At 42.1% G+C, this 27,481-nt stretch overlaps 1 protein-coding gene across 1 annotated transcript in view; it reads left to right on the top strand.

The window, feature by feature from the left end:
* Positions 1-27,481, top strand: part of RFX4 (regulatory factor X4) — a 110,471-nt gene that overhangs the window by 64,795 nt on the left and 18,195 nt on the right. The window contains 9 exon segments of the mRNA XM_031940132.1: positions 1,413-1,490; positions 5,212-5,375; positions 7,618-7,718; positions 9,949-10,007; positions 16,234-16,378; positions 19,442-19,536; positions 20,076-20,193; positions 24,479-24,598; positions 25,986-26,147. Of these exon segments, the coding sequence (XP_031795992.1) occupies positions 1,413-1,490; positions 5,212-5,375; positions 7,618-7,718; positions 9,949-10,007; positions 16,234-16,378; positions 19,442-19,536; positions 20,076-20,193; positions 24,479-24,598; positions 25,986-26,147 (1,042 nt within the window).

Below are 27,481 nucleotides of genomic sequence, written 5' to 3'. Positions count from 1 at the left end.
GCAACTCTGGTTTTCTAAGTTTCCATCCCTAGTCCCTAAATGTGGAAGAAGTCAGGAGTGTGATGGAAATGGTGGAAGTGTTATCTGATGGTTAGAGAGCCAGCCTTGGAGGCAGGTGGTCCAAGCTGTCTCTGGCTGTGGGACTCTTAATCAATCACTGAACTATTCAGTGACTCAGTTAAGTCTCCAAGACTGTCAATTGTAGAGCAAGTACCACTCTGGTAACTGATAAAAGGCATTCATAGGTCCTCTATCAATGAAATCACATTTTAGTTTAAAAAAAAAATTCCCACAAGTCACAGATTGTGATTGAGTTGATTTATCCTGGTTACATTCATTTTTGTAAAATCAACTCTCTGTGATCATTGTATTAATTACTCATTTTGCAGAACTTTAATCTTTTTAAGCCCCCTGGGACTTAGTTTTATATGGTAGAAGACAGAATTCCATCCCTGGCAATTCATGGAACTGAGAAAGTTGGGCTAGGTGGCTCTGGAGCAAGAATGGTCCCTTTCAAGCTTTTAACATTCTGTAACTCTGAGTGGAATGATCTGGGAAGGAAAATTTTGAGGGCACCCAATTAGTCCAGGATGCTCATTTTCCATATGAGGAAATTGTCCCAAGGTAAGGAAGAAACCTGTCCAAGATCACATAGAGAATCAATGGCAATGGTGGGACCCAGAACCCAAATCTGGATTAGTTACCATTTTGTATAGGGTCATATCTTCCACCCAGATAATGAATGACTTGGAATCTGATAGGACACTTTAATAAATAAACTATTTTTTTTTAACTCAGATCTATGATTTTTCATCAGGATAGAGAATTTGCTGTGGGGAAACTCCTCCACTTGTACAGACCAGAATTTCACCTGTGATTTATAATTCTAAAGAGTTCTTGAGGGCCCTGAAAAATGACTTGCAAGTAGCCACCTGGCTGGTACCTATCAGAGGGACCAGAACCCTTCCTGAATGCAGGCCATTCCTTTATCCATTATGTCACACTCTTTTTTATGACCTCGATTTAAAAAGTTTTTTCCCAAGAAAATAATCCCACCCCTCCCAAATACTACTGTGGGGTATTTTTTAATCCATTGCTTGAAAATTTCGATCAATTAGACATTTTGGCTCTAGAGTCTTGGAGTTCCAGATGTCCCGATCTATGAAGAGAATTTAATTGCTGATCTCTGCGCTCTGGGGAATTTCAATTTAGAGAAGAGGAAAATAAATCTGGCCAAAGGTCCCACGGATGGCATCTGTCTCCAACCCCCACATTTTGTCTTAACTTGTCGGCGGCTGTCCATCAACCCAGGAGGAAGGAGGCTGTGCTTCCCCAAAGGGAAAGGTCTGGGAGCTTAAATGCCCCAAAGCATTTTAAACAGTTTAACTGATGGCCTTGTGTTTATCCCTCAGGTTTCCACCTTTATTATGATGTACAGAACCCACTGTCAGAGGATATTGGACACAGTAATAAGAGCCAACTTTGATGAGGTAGGTCCAGAAATGATCAAATCTTCTATTCCAAGGCAATTTCATGAACCAAAAAAAATTTATGCAGCAGAGGGCATGTTAAGGGTATTTTCATTGGTAAATTGAGTTTTGATGATTTATCAGGCAATAAAGAAAGAGGGGAACAGTTATAATTAATTATATATTAATATATATATATATTATAGAATATATTATATAGAATATACTATAATTAATATATATAATATAATATATAATTATATATAATTAAAATGTTTATTGATAAAGATATGGAAAATAGAGAAAAAATTTGTCATACCTTCATGTGATTCTTCCCCGTTTGGTTATGTAAAGTCATTCCTTTCAATTTCAGAGCTTTAACCAAATTAGAGCCTGTCTTAGAAGTCAGTGAGGTCAACTGAGGCGCTGGGAAAAGGAAATGACCAGGGTCAAACTAGATGTAGAACTAGGAAGGACTTTAGAAGTCAGCTGGTCTGCTCCTTTTCTTTTCAGAGGGGTAAACTGAGGACCAAGAGAGCAATCTCTTGAGTGGTTTAGAATTTCATGAAGTTAGTATTTCCTAAGCAGGGTCTCGCTGTTCCCTGACACTCCCACCCATAATAGTAGGGAGGATGGGTCAGTATGGATGGATGTGCAAAGGGCATATGACCCTAGGGTCATAGAATCTTAGATTGAGGGCTAGAATTGACCTGAGAGATTATCTGGTCCCACTGCCTCATTTTATAGTTAGGGAAACGGAGGCCAGAAAGAGCTTGTCTGAGGCAGTAAAACGAGAGTCAGAATTTGAACCCCAGATCTTCTGAGTATCTTTAATGGAATTCGGGAGTGCCCCCAGTGGGACACCCAGTGGTGATTCCTCCTCCTACCTACTAGAACACTAGTGGGGTGGAGCTGGCGTTCTTTAGGGTGAACCTGGATAAGAATAAGTCCACCCTGGCAGTGGAGAAAGTGGGGCTCTTTCATTCAGCCTGGAAGGATCCTCAGAGGCTGTGGGGTCCAGTCCCTCAGAGGCCCTGAGATCTAAGATCCAGGATCCCACAGGTGAAAAGTCACAGGGCCAAGATTTAGACCCTTTTCCTGTGACTCCCAAATACTCTTCCCTTTTTATATTAAGTCTTTAGATTTCTCCATGGCCCCTTGGGAATTCCAGAGTCCTGACACCAATAATAATCCCCGGGTCCCCCATTTAAGAGCGAAGGGAGCATTTGGGGGGCACGTACAGCCTAGATTCTCTCAGACCACTTTCTCCGTGGGTAGCATCTTGTCTTGGATGGGGAGGGATGCTGGGCGATAAGGGGAAAGAGCCCTCTTTGGGCTTCCGGGGAAGCCTGTGGTGGGAAAGGGGACACTCCTCTGCAAAGAAACCTGCATTCTTCCGAGGTCGGCGGGACATTGTGTGGAGTCCTTGGCATCCCGTCCATCAAGGCCCACTGTTTTCCCACCACCGTCTCTTTATTACCCACATTATCTTCCCTGAAATGGAATTCCCCTCTTCAGGGGGCTTCTAGCCCGGGGCCCGCTTTCTTTAGACAGGAATGCCTTCACTTTTATGAGGGCCGGTGTGTGGGGTTTCTTTGAGTTCCTCTGGAAGGACGCTCGCATGGCATTTCAGACAAGCATATTAAAATTTCTTTGGGGATCTAACAGGGTCTTTTCAACTCGGAGTTAGTTTTCCTGCCCTTTATTCTCTCCCCCGATATTAAAATATTGTCACAATAGAACATAATGAGTTACTTTGTCTATTCAAAGATGGCGCTCCTGGGTCCGTGCCCGCCATGGGGGTACCCCCTTCTCTCGGGAGTGAGCTCATCTGGCACGGCTCAGACAGGCAGCCCTAATGTGGATCTGCTCATGGATAATGATCCGTGGAGGGGGTGGGGAAGCCTGAAGTGTTGACCCCAGCCCAAAGCGGATACCCTGAACGTCCCTCCTTCTCCCCTCACCCCACACCACAAAGATGGCCCAAAGGCAAAGACCCCAAATCCAACACTCCCAGTCTCAACTGGGCCTTTTGCCCACCCTTGGTTACCACGGGCTCTGCTGGATGCCATGGGGGAGCTGGTCAGGTCCTTCCCATGACCTGGCTCCCTTCCATTCCCTCCCAGAGGGCTCATGCTACAATTCAGCCCTGGCTCAAGGGGAGCTGTCCCCCTCAGCAAGTCACCAGATACTTATCAACATGAGCCATGAGGAGGAGGATTTTCATCACGATCCCTGTAACCCAGAGTATCGCCACAGCAACATTTCAGTTTCCATTTTTCCTTCTCCCCTGCTCAGAAGCCGGGAGCAAGCTGACCGTTTCCCATCATTCCCAAGCCCGCTTGTAGGGGATCCGGGAATTCTGCTTCCTGGTCCCTTGGCTGTTCTGTCCAGCCAAGAAATGGGCTGCCTAGGAACCCCCAGCCCCCCTGGCCCTGACCGCACAGTCGGGGGCATCGGGAGCCGTCCTGGCAGCCTCATCTTGGGAAGAGCCCTGCCCCATTGGATTTGGTCTCAGGGAAATGAGGGCACTCAAAAAACCCGGCATCCCCATGTGGGACGGCAAGGTTCACTGGAAAAAATGCAGAGTCCCGAGTTCAAATCTCACATCTGCCTCCTGCTCCTTGGGAAACCTCACACAAATGACCGGACCCTTGTGGGTCTCAGGCCCTACAAAACAAGAGGTTTGCACCCTCCCTCCAGACCCTGATGACATTTTATTGTGAAAAGGACTATTTGAAAAACCCCTTTCTCGTGTATTGTCCCACTTGATTCTCACAGCAATTTTTTGAGATCGACAGAACACCTACTATTTTTATTATTATTATTTTGTAGAAGAAAAAAACTGAGGTCCATTGGGACTAAGTGACCAGCCCAAAGTCCCACAAGTAGTAACTGGCATAGCAGGGCGCGAGTTCAAATTATACCAGTTCCTTACTTAGGAGCAACAGGTGGCATCATAGTGTGCAGAATGCTAGACCTGGAATGAAAAAGTTCAAATTTCACCTCCGACGCTTATTGGCTGTGTCACTTTGGGCAATTCACCTTTGCCTCACTTTGCTCATCTGTAAAATGGGGATAAGAATAGCACTTATTCCCTTAAAACCATGGATCTGTGAGAATAAACTGAGATAATTCTTTGTAAAGCGCTTAGCACAATGCCCGACACATAAATAAAGGCTTAAGAAAATGTTAACTCATTGTTATTATGACCTATATGACTAAGCAGGTCACTCCCTGGATCTCAGTTTCCTCATCTGTAAAATGAGGAGATTGGATTAGATGGTCTCTTCCTCTCTTTTAGCTCAAAAGACCAACTTAAGATCCTATCCCACCCAATAATTCCCCTGAGCTTCTGACCTCTCTCACCTCCCCCTCCCTTAACCCCTAATCAAGGACCTTTTTTAATGTCCTAATTAGTTCATCTGTTAAACCAATCCATGACAATGGATGCTAATGAGGTCAATGTGTTATCCCTGGCAGGTAACATTTACATTTTAAGAGAGTCACCCTGCAGAGGCAAAGTCTTCCACCAAGAGTAACCCCAAGATGGGGGTTGTGTGTGCCCCGGGAAGCAGAGGGAGGGTCCTGTTTGGGGACAGGTGTCACTTTCAGACCTCTCACCAGCCTGGATGGGAGCCCACATACATCTGGATCTTTAATGATATAGAAGTTTCGTTGCAATGAGCTCTTTTGTTTGTTTGTTTGTTTGTTTGCTCTTTTCTGGCTTGGACAAATATAGGTTCAAAGTTTTCTTCTGCACTTTTGGCAAGGAATGCCGCCCCACATGCTGCCCGTGCTCGGCTCCTCCACGGTGGTCAACATCGTGGGAGTTTGTGACTCGATACTGTATAAAGCGATTTCTGGAGTGCTGATGCCCACCGTTTTGCAGGCGCTACCGGACAGGTCAGTGCCCGCTTCTCTGGTCATGGGTGGAGGGATGGCGAGGGTGGTAAACAGAAATCCATAACCAAGGGCAAAAGGAAGTGTTTCTTGAGGAGCCCTTTTTGCTCCTGCTCCAGGAACTTTAGCTTGAACCATCTGCTTCTTCCCCAATCTCTGTTACTAGTAAAGAAAGCACCTAGAGCCCCAATGTCTGTCAGTCTGTCTGCCAATGACACCTTGGATGAATCAACCACACTAGCAGATGAGGAAGGGGAGAGGGGTTCATTCATTTTTTTTTTTTTTTTTTGCTGTGGCAATTAGGGTCAAGTGACTTGCCCAGGGTCACCCAGCTAGGAAGTGTTTAGTGTCTGAGATTGGATTTGAACTCAGGTCCTCCTGACTTCAGGGCTGGTGTTCTATACCAACTAGTTGCCCCAAGGGGTTCACTCTTCTTGCCCCAGCTGCAGGTGTAAGGAGTAAAAGAGAAAGGGACCATATGGTCAGAGAAATAGAAGATAGTGTTGACATGGGTATCAAAGTTGAAGAGAAATTCAAGGAGGGAGTAGTCTATGAATCAGTCAATGAATAAACATTTATTAGGTGCCTGCTGTATACCACGCTCCATGTTCAGTACTGGATATTATTGTAGGTCAGAGAGAGGGAGGAGGACAAGGTCGCTGGTTTTACAACTAGGTCATTGATGATCTCTGAAATGCTTGGCTTGGCTTGTAAGCTTCTTGAGGGCAGAGCATCTTCCAAAGCTTGAGTTGGTGCTTAATAATTGCACATGAAGCTGTTGTGCTAAATCAACCCAGCTCTTCCTTGGCGGTCAGCTCAGTGACTCTGGTCGGGATTTGAAGTAGAAGTCGCCCCAGCCTGGCTACGGTCCCTTAATTGGGGCACACTTGGGCTTCTCCTGAAAGCCTGGCATCCATGAGTAGGAATACACAGAACAAAAGCCCTCCCAGGCTAGCTCTGGTGGTAAGCAAACCACTCCTTTTCATAAAAAGTCAGCTGGGCTATGGGAAACCCAATGCAAACCCCACCCACAGTCCTCTCTGCTGGTGATCTGTGCTCCTGGCCAAAGCCTGGCCTTCCAAACTGGGGCCAGGATTGATGCCTCAGAGGCAGAAAATGTTCTTCAAAGGGACTGAAAAGGAAACCTTCCCGTGGCTTCTCTAGCAGCCACAGCGGGGGTCTTGCTGTAATTTCTATGGCTTTTGACCCACAGAGGTGAACAGTGGGCAGAGGCTTAGAACAGTCCCCTCTCCCAGGAGCTGAGCTAGGGCAGCTGTCCATGAGCCAGGGATAGCACAATGGGTACAAAACTCAGCCAGGTTGTCCTGGTTCATGGGATGACCCACTAGGAAGTGACTCCCCTTTAAGTACCAAGAGCAGCAGAAAGATGTGAAGGGGGTGGACACCCTCTGAGCATCATCTGCCACAGTCACAGATGACCCCAGAGGGGTCTAGTCTACACTGACCCAAGGCAGGTCACTCAATAGTTAGCATAGGATCTCTAGAATGAACAAATGCATGAAATCTTATTCTGAGGGAGGCGCCATATTGGTAAAGGGAAGAAAGCTGGCTCCATATGCTTTGGGAGGGATGGCTCCGAGGGTGACTGCTAGCGGGACAGAGCCTCAGTTTCCTCCTCTGCAACGTGGCTATGATAGTGCTTGCATTACTTATCTCAGAGGGTTGTTGGGAAGTAATGGCCTTTTAGAAACAGGGTCTTGACGGCCCCAGGCTTCTCCCATAAAGACCCAATTTGGGAAGGTAGGTAGGAAGTTCAGTTCAAGGGAAAAAAAATTTTTTTTGCTTTATTCCAGGCACTGTGCTAAGCAAAAAGAGGCAATTGTCAGTCTTTGCCCTCAAGGAACTGACAATCTAATAGGGTTGGAGGGACAAACAAATGTGTATGAACCAAGCTGTATACAAAATAAAGAGGAAAACTAACAGAGGAAGAGGAGTTGGGAAAGGCTTCCTGTGTATTCCTACTCAGGGACACCAGGCTTTCAGGAGGAGCCTGAGTGTGCCCAACTAATGGACCGTAGCCAGGTCCTATAGGATTTTTGTTGGGAAAGCCAAGGATGTTTGTTGGACATGAATGGCAGCATCTGAGCTAGGTCCCCTTCAAGACAAGCCAACTGGGTTGTCAACCTGGTTAACCCTTCACTCCTACCTGTAAAAGGCCAATCTGACTCAGCTTTCCATGGGAGGGACTCGGCTTTCTCTCTAAATGGACCCTCTCTCTTTCCAGCTTGACTCAGGTCATCCGAAAGTTTGCCAAACAGCTCGATGAGTGGCTTAAAGTCGCCCTTCATGACCTTCCAGAGAATCTGCGAAATATCAAGTTTGAATGTAAGTTATCGAAGGACGTTTGGTGAGCGGGGAAGGGCAGAGCGCTGATGGCTCCCAAGGCCAGGGCCATCACTCGTTATGTGGCCATGCTGTTTTGCCAGCCTAGTTCTTGAATTCAGAAAGGGCGCAGGCTCTAGAAGTAGGGACACATTTTCAGACCTCACCTCTGAAATCTTGGAAATGTAACTTAATCTCTTTGGGCCTCAGTTTCCTTATCTGTCTAATGAGACAATTGGACTCACTGACCCTTAATCTCTCTTCTGGCCTACATCTAAGAGCCCTGTAGCTTCACCATTCTATCCTATTTCTTGGTCTGACTAATGAGAAACTCCAATCATGGCATTCATTTGCAAGTCAGGGCCATAAATCTTGCTTTTTTCCTGCAATCTCCCTTCACCCACCAGAACTCTGCAATACATCGGATCATGTTTTCCTATCCATGTTTTTCCTTGTACTTTTTGAGAAGACTCGTGCACCGTTAATTTGTTGATATTAAACAAATATTCACATGATTTTAAGCAAAACAAAGTTTTCCCTTAAAAAAAAAAGTCCTGCACAATTTGAATACAGCTCACCATTCTTGCTCCAAAGAAATGCCAGAATGGAAAATGAAGGCGATCAAATTACCCTCTCTCCACAGGCAAAGGGGAGCCTTTCAAACACGCTTTAGAGAGGGCTGCCTGTGGAGCACACCTATTGATGAAGCCGGCTTCTTTTCAGGGTCTCAGCTCCTTTCTTTTCAGGAGCACTAGATTCCACATCACAAAGTTAAAGGAAAAAAAAGTAATTAAGGAGAAGGATTAACAATTGATCAGCCTGGAAAATTAGAAGTTGGTGGGGGTGGGGAGAGGGCAGTATTGTTTTCTCTCTCCCTGTCTCTTTTTGTTTGGGGAGCTGGCTTTGGACACCAATTAGAATAATCCCGGGAACATTTTTGATTATTTATTTACCGATTCAAAGATTAATCAGAATAGTGGTCCCGTTCACATTCTAATTATGGGGACAATACCAAAATGTGGAAAGTCTGCGATATGGTTGGTGGCTCCAATTTTGGTACCTGTTGGATCGTGAAGAAAGCAATTATCCCCGGAGAGTCTGAAAATGCACTTTAGAAAATGTGTGTCATAAATGGAAAGAACCAGGTTACCACCCCTTCCAGAGGCCCAGGGAGAATGGGGAACTTGTTGTGGGGGGTGGGAGGCAAAGATAGGTTGATCAAAGAGCCCTTGATATTCCTCTAACAAATACCATCCTCTTTTGACTGTGACCGGCTTTCTTTCTTTTCTTTTCTTTTTTTTTTTTTTAGATTGTATTGAAGCTTTAAAAAAAAAAACTTTAGTTCAGTTCATGTAATAGATTATATTGTGTTTCTATGTGTCTATTTTATCGACTGAAAACATGTATCTTGCTAAAAATGTATTAATGAGGTTGTCCAGCAGAAATATAATATTGATGGCTATTTTCTTCACTTCTTGCTCCCCCCACATATTTCCTTTATTGGGGTACCTTCTTGGTCATCACCCAGTCAAAACCATGGCTCATGAGCCCCTACTGATGGAGTTCCCTTCTCCACCAATCAGAGAATACATTTGTTCAAAGCAAAGACGGGAACACTTTCCTTCAGATGAACCTATATATACAAACTTCAGTGCCAAAACCATATCCACTTTATATAAATCCACTTGGATTTATATCCAAATCCAAGTCTGAGAGGCTTTCAATTCAACAAATATTTATTAAGTGCCTACTGTATGCAGGACTTCTCACCACCATACATAATAGCATTGTTCAATGACTTTTGATGTTTTACAAAAATTACTTTTTAAGAGAATTTCTGTGAGACTTTCATCGGCTATCTTTAATTATTTAAAGGTAGAAACAATGGAACTTATGCTTCAGGAAAGGAAAATCAATATGGATGAATCATTACATTAGTTTTCCAGTATTTCCCAGGCCAAACAAGATTGTCAGAATGAAGTCTAACCTTTAACAATAATGGCAAAAAAAAGAACCCTAAGATTTATTTTTATTAAAGTGTTATTTATGATGTTGATGAGGGGTGGAACAAAGAAATAGACATTATGTTCAACCATCGGTTTTAGAAAATGTCAATATATTATGGTGTGATTAGTGTTTTATTATTTGGGGCTAATTGTGAATTTGCCCTTGAGAAACCCAAATTTGACCTGAGAATGTGACCTTTTCAAACTGTAATTCTTTTTATCTGCAGTGTCAAGAAGGTTTTCCCAAATTCTGAGACGGCAAACATCGCTAAACCATCTTTGCCAGGTAGTTGGAACGATGTCTTTTGTATTTTGTTTACCATCTAATCTGTGGGGTTTGTTTTGTACTCAAGTGGCCATTTGAGAAAAAGGATGTCTTCTTATAGAAGTCCTGCATGTGTCTCCTGGACAGTTCATCGCTGGGTGGTTGTGATTTCTTGGAGAGAAGGAATAAAATACCTGATCAGCTAAATACTTTCAGGGAAAATGTGTTGGATATCTGAAGTCACCTGCCTCCGAATGTGTGTGATTGGCTCCTCTTGAGAGGCAGCCTGGTGTGATAAAAGAAATGCTAGATTTGGAGTGAGGAGGAGAAGGGAATTAAAATCCAAGCTCCACCTCACTAGGTGATTTGGGCAATCACTTAAGTGCTCTCCACCTCAGATTCCTTAATGGAGGAAAAATGGATATCATCAGACTTGCATAAAGTTCGTGCATAGAAGTACATATACTTTACACACAGGATAGTGTGTTTATTAGCATTTGATCTACAGGACAGAGGATATTTATTGGCATTTGTCTGATGCCCAAAGTCATAATAGATTAAGAAAAGGGGTGAGTAAGAGCATTCACTGAAGCAGGATTTAAGAGGAATTAATAATGATTGTGAGGAAGGAGAGAAAAGAGCTACAAAACAATACCCCAAAAGAGTCCAGCAGCCTGAACCCATGTGGAGTGGTGGTGGTCAAGAGCGATGCATCATGGTGCACTTGAGAGAACCCTGACCTTGCAGTCTTGGAACTTGACCTTGAGTCCTGCTTTCCACCTCCTTGGGATTCTTTCTCCTCATCTTTAAAATGAGGCAGTTGGACTATATGATTTTAAAGGTCCTTCCCAGTTCCAGATATAAAATCTCTAAAGACCTCACTGTAGTAATTATTCCTGATCCTAGAAGGCTAAATAATTGGATAGAAAAAATCACTAGATTGGGGAGTCTGGCAACAAAGACCTCAGCCAGAATTCCTCCTCTGATGTTAACTAGTGGTATGATCAAGGGCAAATCATTTCTCTGAGTCTCATTTTTCTCAACTATAAAATGGGAATAATAATAATTTGTATTGACTGCCACACAGGATCATTCTGAAGTGAAACAGGAGAGTGCTTGTAAAGGACTTTATAAACTGAAAAGTGCCATCAGCTCTTGTTCTAATCCCGAATCAGCTAGGTGGCGCCATAATAGAGTATTGGATCTGGAGTCAGAAAGATTCATCTTCATGAGTTCAAATCCAGCCTCAGACACTTATTAGATCCTGGGCAAGTTACTTCACCCTATTTTTTTTTGCTTTGGTTTCCTCATCTGTAAAATGAGCTGGAGAAGGAAATGGCAGACCGATCCAGTATCTTTGCCAAGAAAATCCTAAATGAGGTTATGGAGAATTGAACTGAACAACAATTAACAACAACAAAAAACCCAAATCATTGAGAAAAGGCTAAATTCAGAAAATTCCATATAAAAAGACAGAGTTTAATGTTTAATGTTTAAATGTTTAATATTTTAAAATATTTAAACACATGTTTGTATGCATATGCTTAAATGGGGTGAGTTCTACTTATCTAGAAAACACCCTTCTATAGGATGCTTAAAATTTAGTTCTCCATGATGCCCAATAAATGAGGACACATTGAATATAGTTTATGTTGCCTTTGTCCTTGGGAGTTTTAAAAGTAATTGGTCCCTTGTAGGTAGGAAGGGTTTTCTAAGATGACTAAAATTTTCTGGGCTTCAAGAAACTCTGTCTAATGTGAACCTACAACTGTAAGCCTTCTCCTTGTCCCTTCACTGATATTTATATAATATTTTAAGGTGTGAAACACTATAAAATATACTCCCATACACATATATCCATGTAGGTATGTGTGTATACATATATGTAAAATATGATACTCAAGACAACCATATTCTATTATTATCCCCATTTTACAGAAAAGAAAATTGAGTCTCAGAAAGATTAAAGGGATTTGCTCAGGGTCCTGAAGCTAGTGAATGTCAAAGGGAGTGCTAAACTGGGTCTTATTGATCCCCATAGTTCTATAGGCTTCTTACCTTGTTGTTGTCTCTGAATCAATCTTCTATGGATAAGTTTTATTAAGCACTTACCATACATACCAAGCAAGTGCATTAGGAGTTGGGGACACAGAAACAAAAGGGAAGCAGACTCTGCCTCCAGAAGCTCCCAGTTTTACTTCTCTTTGAGCACAGAGTCAGCCCTGGTCAAGAGGTATTCAGGCATGATAGGACAAAAGGCTGGTGTTGGGGCTGAGGGATGGGAGATGAGACATGGAAAATGGAAATAATAATAGCATCCAGCTCATTAGGCATTTGTGAAGATCAAGTGAAATGGCATATACAAAGCTTTTAGAAGCTAAAGGAAGGAAGGAAGGAAAGAAAAAAGGGAGGGAGAGAAAGAAGAAAGGAATGAAGGGAAGGAGAGAAAGAAGGGAGGGAAGCAAGGAAGGAAGGAAGGAAGAGAAGGAGAGAGAGAGAGGGAGGGTAGGAAAGAAAGAAGGGAGGGAAGAGAGGAAGGAAGGAAGAGAAGGAGGGAGTGAGGGAGGGAAGGAAGGGAAGTAGAGAAGGAAGAAATAAAGGAAAGAAGAAAGGGAAGGAGGAAAGGAAGGAAGGAATGAAAGGAAGGAAAGAAGGAAGGAAGGAAGAAAAGGAGGAAGAGAGGAAGGAAAGGAAGGGAGAAAAAGAAAGAAAGCAGTTCTGTAAAACTACCCAACTCATTAAGTGAATGTGAGAGTACCAGTCCCCTACACCTGTAGTCCCCCTCCCTCTGATGAATAAATCAGTCATTCCAAAAGCATTTCTTCAGTGCTTGCTGTGAGCCAGGTAATCTTTGAAGTACTAGAGAGATTAATTTTCTCATCTTTTTTTAGAGAAATAGAAAAGGTTTAGTGATACTTTTTAAAAAAAATTATAGCTTTTTATTTGCAAAATACATGCAAAGATAGTTTTCAACATTCCCCCTTGCAAAACCTTGTTCCAAATTTGTCTCCCTCCCTTCCCCTGACTCCCCTCCCCTAGGCATCAATTAATCCAATATAGGTTAAACAGGTGCAGTTCTTCTAAACATATTCCCACCTGCTGCACAAGAAATTGGGTGCTTTTTAAAATGTCATTTCCTCATGAGAGAGCCGAAGCCTGAATCCAATCCCTGTTCCCCCTTCCCTGAGCCCTCCATCCCTCCTCATAGAAGGAAGCGTCCCATGTGACAAAGAAGCCCCATATCTACCTGAGATGTCCTTCATTCTTCCAGAGGCTGGATGTCCAGCTTGGCAGTGACCTGGGTGTCTGGTGATGCTAGTTGAAACCTCTGGTTATTCTGTGGCATTGGGAGATGAGCCTTTAAAGTCTTTTTTCATTGCCTAGGGGATCTTGGGTACTGCCATCTGACACACACTTGTTCAATTCCTTCCCTGTGCCAGTCCATGGGTTAGATGTATAGGAGAACAAAAATAAAATGTTCCCCTTCTCCCTATCCCTCTAAAGAAGCTTATGTTCTACTGGGCAAATCACCACCCACTTTGATCCTCAGTTTTCTCATCTGTAAAGTGGGAATAAGTGTTCTTCAATTGCAGACCTCTTCTGAGATGTTATTGTTTGTCCTTTGTTCTTGAAGAGATCCATGGAGCTGAGGCCATGACATGCAAGTGAATTGGATTGAAGTGAGGGAGGGCTGGGCAAGATCACCTGCCTCACTTTCCCCTCCAGAGCCATTTTGGTTCAAAGACCAAATAGAGACAAGGACTACTGGAGATGGCTCTGGATATATCCAGTGGAAGTAAAGAAAGCACTCGTAGGCTGGGAGATGCTTTGCAAATGAAAGCTTTTATTTCTCTGTAATCAACCAGTTCACACACTTTTATTAAGCACCTACTATGTGCCAGCCACCATGCTTAGGGCTGAGGTGTAGTTATAAAAAATGAAAGCTCCCTTCTCAATAAACTCATTTAAGAAGAATTGATAATGATTTGAAAAGTGAGGAAGGAGAGAAAAGAGCTAAAAAACAGCAGCCATGAAGAGCCTAGAAGCCTGAACCTATGCGGAGTGGTAGCGGGTCAAAAGAGAAGTATCATGGTGCCCTGAAAAGAATCCTGACCTTGGAGTCTTGGAACTTGACCTTGAGTCCTGCCTTCCACCTCCATAGGGTTCAGTCTCTTCATCTTTAAAATGAGGCACTTGGACTATATGACTTTAAAGGTCCTTCCCAGCTCCAGATATCTGGAGCTCATGAGGAAATGACATTTTAAAAATCTCTATATATGACTTATACCACATTATAGGTTAAGGTAATTATTAATTATTCCTGATCCTAGAAGACTAAATAATTGGGTAGAAAGGTCACTAGACTGGGGAGTTTAACAACAAAGACCTCAGCCAGAATTCCTTCTCTGATGCTGTCTAGTGGTATGATCAGGAACAAATCACAGTCCTGGGTCTCATTTTTCTCAGCTGTAAAATGGGAATAATAATTTGTAGTAACTACCACACAGGGTCATTCTGAAGAGAAACAGGAGAGTGAGGACTGTGTGATTCTTTGTTCTCGTATCTCCATTCCCTAACACGGTACCAGGCACATAGCAGGTGCTTAATAAATGCTTATTGGTTGGTTCATTATGTTTTAGGCCCTTAAGCTTTCCCTTTTCCCTCCTTCTCTAGTTCCTGATGTGATAATGGTAATTTTTCTTAAAAAAAAAAAACCACTGTCCCTTAGAGAGCAAAGAATTTACATAGAAAATAAAAATAAGGGGGAAGCTAATTGGTGCACCAGCCTTAAAGTCAGGAGGACCTGAGTTCAAATCTGACCTCAGACACTTAGCACTTCCTAGCTGTGTGACCCTGGGCAAGTCACTTAACCCCAGTTGTGAAAGAAAGGAAAGAAGGAAGGAGGAAAAGAAAGAAAGAAAGAAAAGAAGGAAGGAAGGAAGGAAGGAAGGAAGGAAGGAAGGAAGGAAGGAAGGAAGGAAGGAAGGAAGGAAGGAAGGAAGGAAAGAAAGGAAGGAAGGAAGGAAGGAAGAGAGGGAGAAAAAAAAGAAAGAAAGAAAATAAGAATAAGGACATCTCTGAAAATCATTATATGGACATAGGAACAGTGGGCTCATGTCAACATTTGAATATGATTGCTACCCAGCTGGAGACACACATAGATGACTGGAAGCAGTGCAATACAATGGGAAGCCTGCCCAATTTGTCAGAGGGCCAGGGTTCAAGTCTCAATTCTGTGCCATATTTGCTATGTGACCTTGGACAAGTGATTGCCCCTTTTGCAGGTACCAATGCCTTCCTCTTTCAGACTGACACTTGTATATTCCACATATATCATGTTCATTCATTTGGTGTCTTCCTCATTAGACTGAAATTCCATGAGAGCAATAACTATAGTTTTTTTTTTTCTTGGAAGATTTTTTGGGGAGAAGAAGGGTGGATTTCTTTGTCTCCCCAGTGCTTAACACAATTTCTAACACAAAGTGAGTGCTTAATGTATGCTTTTTGACTGACTACCTGACTCGTCTGAGTATAGATGTCCTCCTGCATAAAATGGGAGCAAACTATATTACCATAAACAAATATTGCCATGGAGTATAGGAGCAGCCTTCATTGGATAAGTCATTTAACCTGAATGGGTCTCAGTTTGTTCATCTGTAAGGTAAAGGGGTTGGACCTGATGGTCTCTGAGGTTCCTTCCAACTGTAGATCTATGATTCTGGCTGTGTGATCTTGGGCATGTTACTGTCAGAGTCTCAGTTTCTCCATCTGTAAAATGATGGGGTCGGACTAGGTGCCCTTTGTAAGGTTCATTCGAGTGCTAAATCTCAGATCTGATGATCCATTGGCTATTTCTCTACCCCAGAGTTAGCAGGTCTAGATTTCATGCCACCAGCATAAAAGACTGGTCCTTGGATTGTGGCGTCCCAGCTGATTCTTCCTTTGCTTTGAGAACGGGGGATCATGGGAAAAAACAAACCACAGAAAAAATCGAATTCAGACTTTCTTAAGTATAGGAAGAAAACTTCCCCCCTGCCCTGAGAATGGCTAACCCAAATCAGATTGGGGAGGTGGGGTGCAGAGATTGAAAATTTCTCTGCATTTCCACTGCCCTTGATTTAGAATTTCCAAGTGGTTTAAGAAATTCCCTAAACAGATGTACCTAGGAAGCAGAAAAGGAGATCAAATGTACAGGGTTTTAACCTAATAAGCCATAAACTAATGAGTTGATTGGATTGACTTATAGGCATCAAGAACTGTGATCCACAGTGCAGACATTACTTTCCAAATGCTAGAGGATTGGAGAAATGTGGACCTGAGCAGCATCACCAAGCAGACCCTGTATACGATGGAGGATTCTCGGGAGGCACATAGGAAGCTCATCATACAGTGTAAGATGGATAGCCCCACAACTCAGAGCCCTTCTTCCCATCTTTGGTAGGAGGAAGATGAATTTTGGACTTGTGAAGCAAAAGCAAACCCTCCCTCCCTCAGGATAATAGCATAAAGCACTTCATCTTCACTAGAACCATGGCTCTTTACAAAGATCCCACTTGCCGCTTCTCTCTGGGTTCTCTTTAACAAAATAAGCTGAGAGTGAAACAGATGGGAATACTTTGGCATTCCAAGGCTGGTTCCTTTAAATGTTTTTATTGCTATCTCCTCTATTGACATCACCTTAATTTCTGAATATATCACACACACACACACACACACCCCCGCACAATTAGCCTTCTCTTGTAACAAAAACTAAAAAAAAAGAAAGAAAAAAAAGAGTGGGAGCAGTTCAGAAAAATCCAATGGACCCATCCATCAAGTCTGATTCATGATAGGGAGGAAAGTGTTTTATATTTTTTCCTTCATCAGGGCCAAGGTGAGTCATTATGGTTACATAGTATTCAGTTTGAAGGATTTTGTTTTGGGAGGATTTTTTGTTGTTGTTGTTATTGTTGCAGTCATTGTACGTATTTTTTTCCTGGTTCTGTTTACTTCACTCTGTATCAGCTCATAAAACTTTTCTCATATATCTCTAAATTCTTCAAATGATGACTTCCATTCCAAGAGGGAAGAAATAGTACTCCATCTTGAGAAGAAGCTAAAGGAGAAAGGGAGGTTTCCAGGTTCCATCACCAGTAAGGGAGGATGCTCTGTTGCTCTCTGAGCTACTCTCCAGTTTATTAACATAAGTCCTATTTGGGAATTCTCCCCTTGTCTTTTAAATGGAAGAGTAGTATTTACCAAGGTGAATACTGAAGAATAAACTTATTTTTTTTTTAACCCAACAGTAATTGAACACACTCTTCAATAATTTAGTAGCAGGCCAATGAGCCATTTCTCTCTGAGCCACAATTTCCTCATCTGTTAAAGGGGTTAGATTAGATGACCTATAAAATCTAAAATTCCATGAGTGCATTGGGCCCTCATAATTACTGACTTATTGTTGTTATTTTCAGTCCTGTTCAACTCTTCATGACCACTTTTGGGAATTTTCTTGGCAAAGGTCCTGGAATAGTTTACCATATTCTCCTCTAGCTTATTTTACAGATGAGGAAACTGAGGCAAACTTGCCTAGGGTCACGTAGCTACTAATGTCTGAGGTCAAATAAGTACTCAAGGCTTCCTGACTCCATGCCCAGGACTCTGTCCTATGTGCCATCTAATTTCTCCAGATACTAGTCCAGTTTCACTTTAATTAGTTATTTAAGAAATCCTCTTGGAGCACTTAGGTTCAAATTCTGCTTCCATCCCTGACAATCTATGCGTTTTGAGCAAATCACTTAACCTATAAAATGGGGATGGTAATGGTCCCTATTTTCCAGAATTATTGTGAACATCAAATAAGATAGAGTGCTTAGTGTAGAACCTGGCACATAGTAGGAGCTGTATAAATGCTAGCCATTCCAAACCAAGAAAAGCTCCATATGAATATATATGCATATACATATATTCACTCAAATATATTCTACATCTATAATGTTTCATATATGTATTTTACATATTTTAAATAAATATTTACATATATAATAATCTATATTCTAATATATTATATATTATATAATATTATATATATAATAACATAATATATATTATATATTTTAATATATTAAACATTATATATTTTAATATATTATATATGTTGTATATATATATATGTAATGTAATATATATAATAATCTATATTCTAATATATTATATATGTAAAATATTTATTTAAAATGTGTAAAAATACATATATGAAACATTATAGATGTAGAATATATTTAAATTATTGATATATATGTATATGTATATGTGTATTTGTGTGTGTGTGTGCACACATGTATAAAACACCTACCACATAGGACACAAATAATGACAAAGGACAGTCTCTATCCCAAATAATGGGGCAATTTCAGAGAATCCAGGGGAAATTGGCATGAATTGATTTAGAGTGAACAGAACCATTTTTACTATAAAAAGAACATTATAAAAAGAAATCATTTTGAGAAATTTAAGAATTGTCATCAATGCGATGACTAATCATGACTCTAAAGGTGCAGTGAAGCAGCTCCACTTCTCCCAAAAGAGAGGTGCCAAATCTGGGGGGAGGGGAGGTTGGGGGATGGCTAATGAGAATTTGTTTTTCTTTCTTATGCATATTTATGACAAGGATGTTTTTTTCCCCTTTTTGTAGTTGTGTGAGGAAGCTGGGAGGAAGGAGAAAAAATACTTGATAATTGGGAAGATGTTTTTTAAAATGGAAGACTACATGCTCTTTCTAGATCCTCTACCTTTAATTCTATGGTTCTTTAATGAACTCCTTAATAACCAGTCAAAATATCATAAATTGTACTGTTCTTTAAAATGAAAGAATTTTTAAAAAACACTATTGTGTTTTTTAAGGACTATTGTCTTCTGTTATCAAGTTTCTTCTTGAGTTGAGATCCATTGTCTTTTGAAAAGACTTAATATTAGACAAGAGCAACCTAGAGGCAGTACAATGGCCTCATGGGAGAAGACCATATTTGTAGTCAGCTTTGAATCTGGGCTCTGCCATTTGCTGTTTTGTAGCCTTGAACAAAGTGCCAGCTTTGAAGATCGAGTCTATCTCATTGAGATTACTTTGAGTATCTAGCCTGGTCATTATCGGGCTCCTCTAGAACTTGTTTTACTTGGATCTAGAGTTTACTTTCTGGTCTTTTGTTTGACTTTAATTTCTGCCTTTGTAAAATGAGGCACTCAAAGCAAAAAATCTCTAGATTACCTTCCATTTTTAAAATCCCATGGTCCTCCATGGGGGAGAGGGATTCAGAAGCATTTCTATCATCTGATGCTTGTTTGAGTTTGGGATTAGAAGAAGGGATAAGGGTAGCAAGAAATTCATTTCTGACTTTGTAACTATGATGGGTTTTGAATACTAAACTCAAGACTCCCACATGGCCCATCAGTCATGACTCTGGGTTCTTATATGACAGTGTATCAAGAATTTGACCATCTCCTAGAGGAGCAGTCGCCCATTGAATCGTACATTGAGTGGTTGGACACCATGGTGGACCGGTGCGTTGTAAAGGTTGGTAATCCAAAAGCTAGACTTGGACTATCAGGAAATTGACCCCAAACTTACACCACACCTGAACAAAATAATTTTGCTCTGCAATCGGAGACACAGCCTGTGGATTTGTGTTTATGTATTTATTTTATATTTATATTTTGACATGTTATGTATCGATACATATTTTTAAAACCTGTAGGGAAATTAAAGCATGTCTTTGTTCATTGCCGTAACTAGAGCAGGGCAGCTGGGACTTTATCCAAGAGTGTCAAAATTGAGAAAGCACTTTCAGCAGCACCTAGTTAATAGGAATAATTAAAGTATGAGGCTATCAGATGGGTAGGCCCCCAACGCAATCAGACCCAAAAACTCTTTCCCATGTGGGAATGACCTTGATGTGTCCCAGGTTCCCTGCTTCCTCCCCTTCCTCTGCTATAGCCAAGATGAATTCAATTTAAATAGTTGATTTGAAGGTTTTTTATTTCAAAGCTTGCCCCAGACATGAAAAATGCCATCTGTAGTTCTGCTTATATTAAAAATCACTTGTTTTCCTGTAGGTAGCTGCCAAGAGACCAGGTTCCTTGAAAAAAGTCGCCCAGCAGTTCCTTCTGATGTGGTCCTGCTTCGGCACCCGAGTGATCCGAGACATGACTTTGCATAGTGCCCCCAGCTTCGGTGTGTATCTTATCTATCCATGCATATTGCATTGCAGATACATGCTACAGAAAGCCCACCTGGTCCAGACTTGGACAGCCTCTTCCCTTTTGTTCTCTGGGCACAAAGAGCATTAAATGGACAACATATTGATTCTAGGAGAACTCCACATGCATAAGCCTTTTGTGGGACTAAGACAACTCAGGTTGGGAGGAAATAATGACATGGGGCCATGGAATGGGATTAAATCATGACCAAATAATGAATGGAGCATCTCACTAAACAAGCGACCCCTCCCCCCCAACTAAGTTCCAAAAAGCTCCTTGATGTATCCGTTCAACAGCCAGTCTGTCGATAAGTATTTACTAAACACCGACAACATGGTAGAAGTTGTTCGGGTCTGAGAGAGTAGAGTCCTGAGACTAAAATTAGTGTCTGCTCTGAAAGAGCTTTTACATGACAGAGTTATACATGGCTGTCATCTCCAGCCTGATCACAAGATGGAGAATTTTCCAGTCTCAACAATTCTTAAGTCGATCTTCCAAGTTAAGGAAGAGTTGCTATTGCTCCAGTAAGGATGTATACTGATGATATCGAAGGCCAAAGGTAAGAATGAGCATCAGGGTCAGAGAATTTGTATGTGAGCTAAAGCTACATGAATCTTGAGTCCAACAAAACTAAACCACCATAAATGAAGTCAGTTTGCAGACCTATGTAATTATGACTATCAACCTCGTCCAAGCTTCCAAAAGGTTGTCATAGATGTTGTCCTGGAGATGCACGGGAGTACATCCCAATTCTGCTACTCAGTTCTTGGGTGACCTTGTACAGACTACCCTTTCAAGTCTCAGTTTCTTCATCCGGAAAATGACAAATTGACTTAATGATCCCTGAAGTTCTTCTGCTTCTAAATCTTTGGATCTTAAGAACTTTTTTCCCAAAATGCACTTAAGAATTCAATTCAGTTCAAAAAATACTCATCTATTCCTTATATGGCACATTGTCCTGAATGTTAGGGGAGATGGAAGGATGAATAAGACTTAAGTCTTTCTCCTTAGGAGCCTATAGTCTAAAAGAGTGGATATATACAAGAATAATTAGATTACAGAAGTGTAAGGATGATGAGGGGATACAGATAAAATGCTGTGGGAGCTCTGGGCATGAGAGCTTGGGAAGGGATTCTCTGTTGTTAAATAGTCTGAATCTATAGCAGTATGGAAGGAGCTGCCCCATATATGCATTTCACTGATTCTTTTATTAAGTACAAAGTTTAAATCAATTAACTGATTTGTTAAGTCTTTTTCATTTTTGTACAACTCTCTATGATCCTATTTGGGGTTTTCTTAGCAAAAATATTGGAGTGGTTTGCCATTTCCTTCTCTAGTTCATTTTACAGATGAGGAAACTGAGACAAACAGGGTACAGTGACTTGCCCGGGGTCACATAGCCGAAAAATGTCTGAGGCTGGATTTTAATTTAGGAATGAGTCTTCCTGACTCCAATCCTGACATTCTCTCCACTGTACCACCCGGGTACTATTCTACTATTATTCTTTTGGGAGTCATGGTGTCCTTATCACCTAGAACAGTATCTGGAACAGAATAGATGCTTAATAAATACTTGTTGAATGATTGATTTGTGTAATGTTTTACAGATTGTTGTACAGGTGATTAAAATGATTGCCTCTTGTAAATGAATCATTGCCGTAACTAGAGCAGGGCAGCTGGGACTTTATCCAAGAGTGTCAAAATTGAGAAAGTACTTTCGGCAGCACCTACTTAATAAGAATAATTAAAGCGTGAGGCTGTCAAATGGGTGGACCCCCAATGCAATTATAAATTAGCATATGTCCCTAGACTCATCGATGTTTTTTATTATTCTTATTCATCATCATCATCATTATTGTTATTATTAGGAAGTAAATTCATCTTCTTTAAATGTAATAGTTTCTTCATCTTCATCATCATCATCATCATGATTCATTCAAGGTCACATAGGAAGGAAGTTCCAGAGTTTTACTCCAAACTCAATGCTTTTTATTTTGAGGACTTTAAGGTTATGTGTTATTTCAGAATGTATTCAAAGCCAAAGTGGAAGTCAAAATTATGTGTGACATCACTTAAAAAAAAGGAAGAGTGAGATAGTTGTCCAGCTTCCGTGTGAGCATATATTCCAGCCTTGGGTGGCCTGAAATAATACCTGTCTCTCTGGACCCATTTAGCAAAAAAACTTAACCACTCTCCTCATGGGCCACACTGCTGAGTTGTTAAGCATGGGGAGATAGACAAGTTGAAAGAATTCCCAGCGGACAAAAGCCCAGCTCCCCGTCTCTGCCTGGATCCGTCAAAGGCACAGTTGGTGGCTGTGTTTTCGTAACGCGTCCCCTGTATGAAAACAGCTAATTAGGAAAAAAGAGAGGCCTCTGTTCAGTTCCCCTTCCCCCCAACCAGCCAGCTCTCACCATCTTATGCCTTCCATGCCATCCTTGCCCCAGAGCACCGGTGCCAGGTTTGGTCAGATGGCTTAGCTGAGACCGTGGAGATATCACAAGCATCCTATCTCACCTCTTCCCAAAAAACATTTCCTTCCAAGAAGTCTTTTCCCAAAACTCTCTTTCCACTATGATTCATGACAATCAACTCTGTTCTCTTTCATAATTCTTTCTTGATAAAGGAGCCTGTGCGGCAGACAAAAGTCTCTGGGCATTCGTATCTGCCACAGTGGGGGAAAGCAGAGCAATAGTGATATGAGCTGCCCAAAGCAGGCTGGCACATGATGAGCTTTGGTTCTTAAGTGAGTTGACTAAACTCAAGTTCCTTTACAATGAAAAAAAAAAATCAGTAAAGCATTCACCCCCAACTGGAATAACACTACCATTTTTCTAGCAAAGCTCAAGTTGATGCTTGGAACCAATACTTATGTGCCATGTTTTTATCTATGATCCAATGTCCATCCACTTCCCTGTTATTAAAAAATCCTGCATCCAAATATGCTTTTCCAGGCTGCGGTAAAAGAGCTCTGGTTTCTAGAATGAAGAGGGAATAATCTTGTTATGTTCTACCATGGCCAACTGGGAATCTTAAGAAAATTGGCTAAAGATTTGGGATTACACTGGTGTGGGGAACGCTTTCATCTGATGAAAACTGGCAGTTCCTTGTCTTAGAGAGTTGTCTGGACTTAATTGAGAAGTAAGAAGACTTGCTCACGGTCACATATAATAAGTGACATAGTAGTTAGAGTTTGGGAGTCAGAAAGAAAAGACCTGGTTTCTCTCCTGTAAAATGAGTGTGTGGGTAATATGGCCTCTAAAGAACCTTCCAAACATAAATTTAAGATCCCATGTTTCAGAGGCAAGACTTAGAATCAGTTCTTCATGTTGCCAAAGCTGACACTCTCTCTACCATACTGACAACTTGTCATCATGGGAGAATATGAGGAGTTGTTTGCCCTTCATCTCTTCCCTAGAGAATATACAGTCTTGTTAGGGGACACAGAAGTAATGTGCATGAGACAACCAACCATAAGAAGATAATTTAGCCATCAGATGGGAGGTACAGGCTTTAAATGAAGAGGGTCTTTAGAGTCTGGGGGAAGAGGAGACATTCAGGAAGGGCTGGTCCCACTGGTGACTTCTTCATGGGGAAGCTGACTTCAGTTGGACCTTGAAGGAAAGTGAGACTTAGAGAAAATCAGTAACTTATAGCTTCATAGGAGCCGGTCTAAAACCTCCTCATTTTACCTCATTACAGATAAGGATATTTGAATTTCCCAGTAGAATTTTCCTGGACAGGTAGAATGAGACAGAAGCTCAGAGGTAGAGATGATGGAAAAGGCAAAGACAATGAAAATGAAGTATACGGCCCCGTGAAGAGATGATCTTGACATAGCGGGTGCTGTGGGAATGGGCATCAAAGGATTAGAGAGTGTTAAAAGGCTATCTAATCTACCTCCTCACTTTACAGATCAGAAACCGAGGCTACTTAAGTTGCCCAATATCACCCACATAGTAAATAATTGGGGGAGCTGGGGCAAGAAGAGAAAAAAAGGTAGAAGATCGAGATTTTGTTCTTAAGCTTGATTGTTAAAAAAACAAGAAGTTATTAACACGAGATCAGGATACAAGACTGCATGTGACTCAGCTCCAAAATTTGGGGCATAGGTGGTGACTATTCTTTGATGTGGAAGAGGGAAAAGCCCACGTAGGAGAAATGAGATCTTGGGAGCCATTTGGCCATATATACCATTATGGGTTCTAGAGCTGTGATTGATTTGAGCAGTGGGTCACTTCTTTTCTTTCTGTCACCAGGGTCTTTTCACCTCATTCACCTGATGTTTGATGACTATGTGCTGTACTTGCTGGAGTCGCTCCACTGTCAGGAGAGAGCCAATGAGCTCATGAGGGCCATGAAGGGGGAAGGAAGCACTGGTAAGACTGGATAGATGGGAAGATAGGTGGGATTGGCAAGGGATAGCTTGGATTCCTCGTTTTGGACTCTAGATATTTCTCTGCCCAGGGGCCTGAGTATCCCATAGGAGCCTGATGAATGTGCCCCAAATTGTGAAATTAATGCTTTTCTTCATTTTTTAGGGTGTATGTATGTATCTATGCATGTATGCATGTATATGTTGGTTCTGCCTTGTCTTTAAAAAACAATTTTAAAAGAGAAGCCATTTGTGGACAAGGATTTGCTGTATAAAGAATGATCCCAGAGAGTAAGTGGATTATAGTGGAATTAGATTTGGAGGCAGGAGACTGGCGGTCCACTCATGGTTCTCCCATTAATTACCTGCACCATTGTGGCCATCTAATTTCTCAATGGCTCCATATCTAGCATCTATAAAATAGATGTCCTACTATTGCTACCACTAAAGCTAATCATAATAGCATGTCTTAGTGGTTAGAGAGCTAGTATTGGAGCTAGAAATCTGGTTTCCAGGCCATCTCTGAATCATAGTAGCTGGGTGACTGAACAAATCACGAGAAACTTTCTAAGACAGACCATAAGAAGCAGCATCACAGATGAGCCTCATTGGTAGAAGAACTTAGGAGTTCCCTGCGTAATCCCTGTCACTTGTTCTCTAACTCAGGGCTCAGCAGGATGTCTTGGGCCCTCGGCCCGTGATTTGCTGACTCCTGAACCCTGCTCTAATTCATAGAATTGTGAAAATCACAGCAGATCATAGATATTGAAGGATAACCCTCTTAGGGCTGGAGGAGTCACCAAGATCTATCTCCAGTCTCCTCATCTGAGAGATGAAGGGAATGGGTGATGGACCTCAGACTGGAATACAAGGATGCACTCCATTAATCCACACCTATTCCTAGGGTTTAGAAAATTATAAAACATGATATAATACAAGAAAATGTTCAAGTGTGGCCACTCTTTAATCCTCAGAGCTGTAAAATCTGGATAAAATTGTAGCTACGTGGTGAGACATTAAAAGGAATCACAGATTGGGGTTAGGGAAGAAGAGAGGAGGAAAGCAGCATTTATTAAGTACCTTCTACATTGCCAGGCACTGTGCTAGGGCTTTACAAATATCATTTCATTTGATTCTGAGGAGTTTTCCTCAGAATCAGGATAAGCTGGGTTCACTTACTCAGATCCAACTTGGCTGAGCAGATGTGACCCTGGGAAAGCTACTTAACCAAGCTCTCAGGGTCCCAGGGACGTCTGTGGAAGAGGAGTCAGCAACGTCCTCACCTGAGAGCTCCTGACACTGAAACCTCCTCCCCCAGATAACCCAGTCTGCCCCTTGGCATCCAGCCCTCAGGCTGCCTCCTAGCAAACCTGTCATCTCTTTGCCCACAGCAGAGGCCAGAGAAGAGATCCTGTTGGCAGAGCCCACCCCACCGACTCCATCCCCCGTGCCCTCCTTCTCGCCAGCCAAGTCCACCACATCAGTAGAGGTGCCTCCTCCCTCCTCACCTGTCAGCAACCCATCCCCGGAATACACTGGACTCACCACAACAGGTACCCACCCCTTCCTCGAACCCTGGGCCAGCTGTGAGACCTAATGGAGGAGCTGGTGATCAAAGGAATGGATACCCATTTTCCCACCCACTTTCCTTAAAAAGAAAAGGCTTACTAGTAGAATCATAAGGTTACATGTATCTGCCAGGTAGCACAATGGACAGGGCCCTGGGGTTGGCACAGGAAGTAATGAGTCCAAACCCTACCTCGGATGCTAGTTACTAGCTTTGGGACCCCGGTAAGTCACTACGTCTCAGTTTTCCTAGCTATTAAAAAACCCCACTTCACAGGATTGTTGTGGACTCAGAAAAGCTCATCTAATTCTAATTAACATTTATGTAACACCTACTGTGTGCCAGGCACTTTACAACTATTATCTCATTGGATCCTGCAGATATAAAATCCTCTGCCATCCTTAAAGCCCTTTAGAAATGCCAGCCACCATGCCCATCAGATTCTTCCTGGGCTTTTTTGCCCCCTTGTGAGAGTCCACTCCTCTTCCATTCAATTCAGCCAACAGGAACAGTGTCCCAAAAGTATTAGTTCCATTTTAAGATGGCACTAAGACTTTTGGGATACCCTGTACCAAGCATCTTCAGGCTGTGGCACTTTGTGGGGCATTATTAAGGGTAAGCAAGGCAGGAGGGATCATGGCTAAAGGTCCAGGCTTCAAATCAGAAATATCTAAGTTCAGCCTTGACATGTATTGGCTATGTGACCCTCTGGGCAAGGTGCTTAATCTCCCAGTTTCTCCTTCAAGTCTGTAAGACTCAATCAGAAACAAGTTTCTGGGGGCAGCTAGGTGGTGCAGTGGATAGAGCATCAGCCCTGAAATCAGGAGGGCCTGAGTTCAAATCTGGTCTCAGACATTTAATACTTCCTGGCTGTGTGACCCTGGGTAAGTCCCTTAACCCCAATTGCCTCAGCAGGGAAAAAAAAGAAACAAGATTCTGATTTATATGGATGGAGGGAACTCCCACACTGGGACCTGCCCATGTGGCTGAAATCACACTTCCAGACTTTTTTCTGCTCTCCCTAATCTATGAGACCTGGACAAACTATAAGAATTGAGCTGAGAGGAAGCAGGGAAGTAGGCAGAGGCAAGAGATAAACTCTGCAGCCTGCCTCAGTGTGTGTCACAAATACACCTTCAATCCAGTCAGGGTCCATAAACTGGACTCCCCAGAACTCATGTCCACAGTGGCCCCAGAACCACCCTCAAGCCAACCTGGAACGTAGTCTCCTACTATGAAGCTGCAGTTCTTATTCAGAATGGGAACTTCCAGTGTAGGAACTTCCTACCTCCTTCCTTCCGAGGCAGAATCCAGACCCCC

This window comes from Sarcophilus harrisii, chromosome 5, assembly GCF_902635505.1.
Source record: "Sarcophilus harrisii chromosome 5, mSarHar1.11, whole genome shotgun sequence".
Taxonomy (NCBI): domain Eukaryota; kingdom Metazoa; phylum Chordata; class Mammalia; order Dasyuromorphia; family Dasyuridae; genus Sarcophilus; species Sarcophilus harrisii.
The sequence above is the reverse complement of the archived record's forward strand: the minus strand, read 5'-3'. Positions and strand labels throughout refer to the sequence as shown.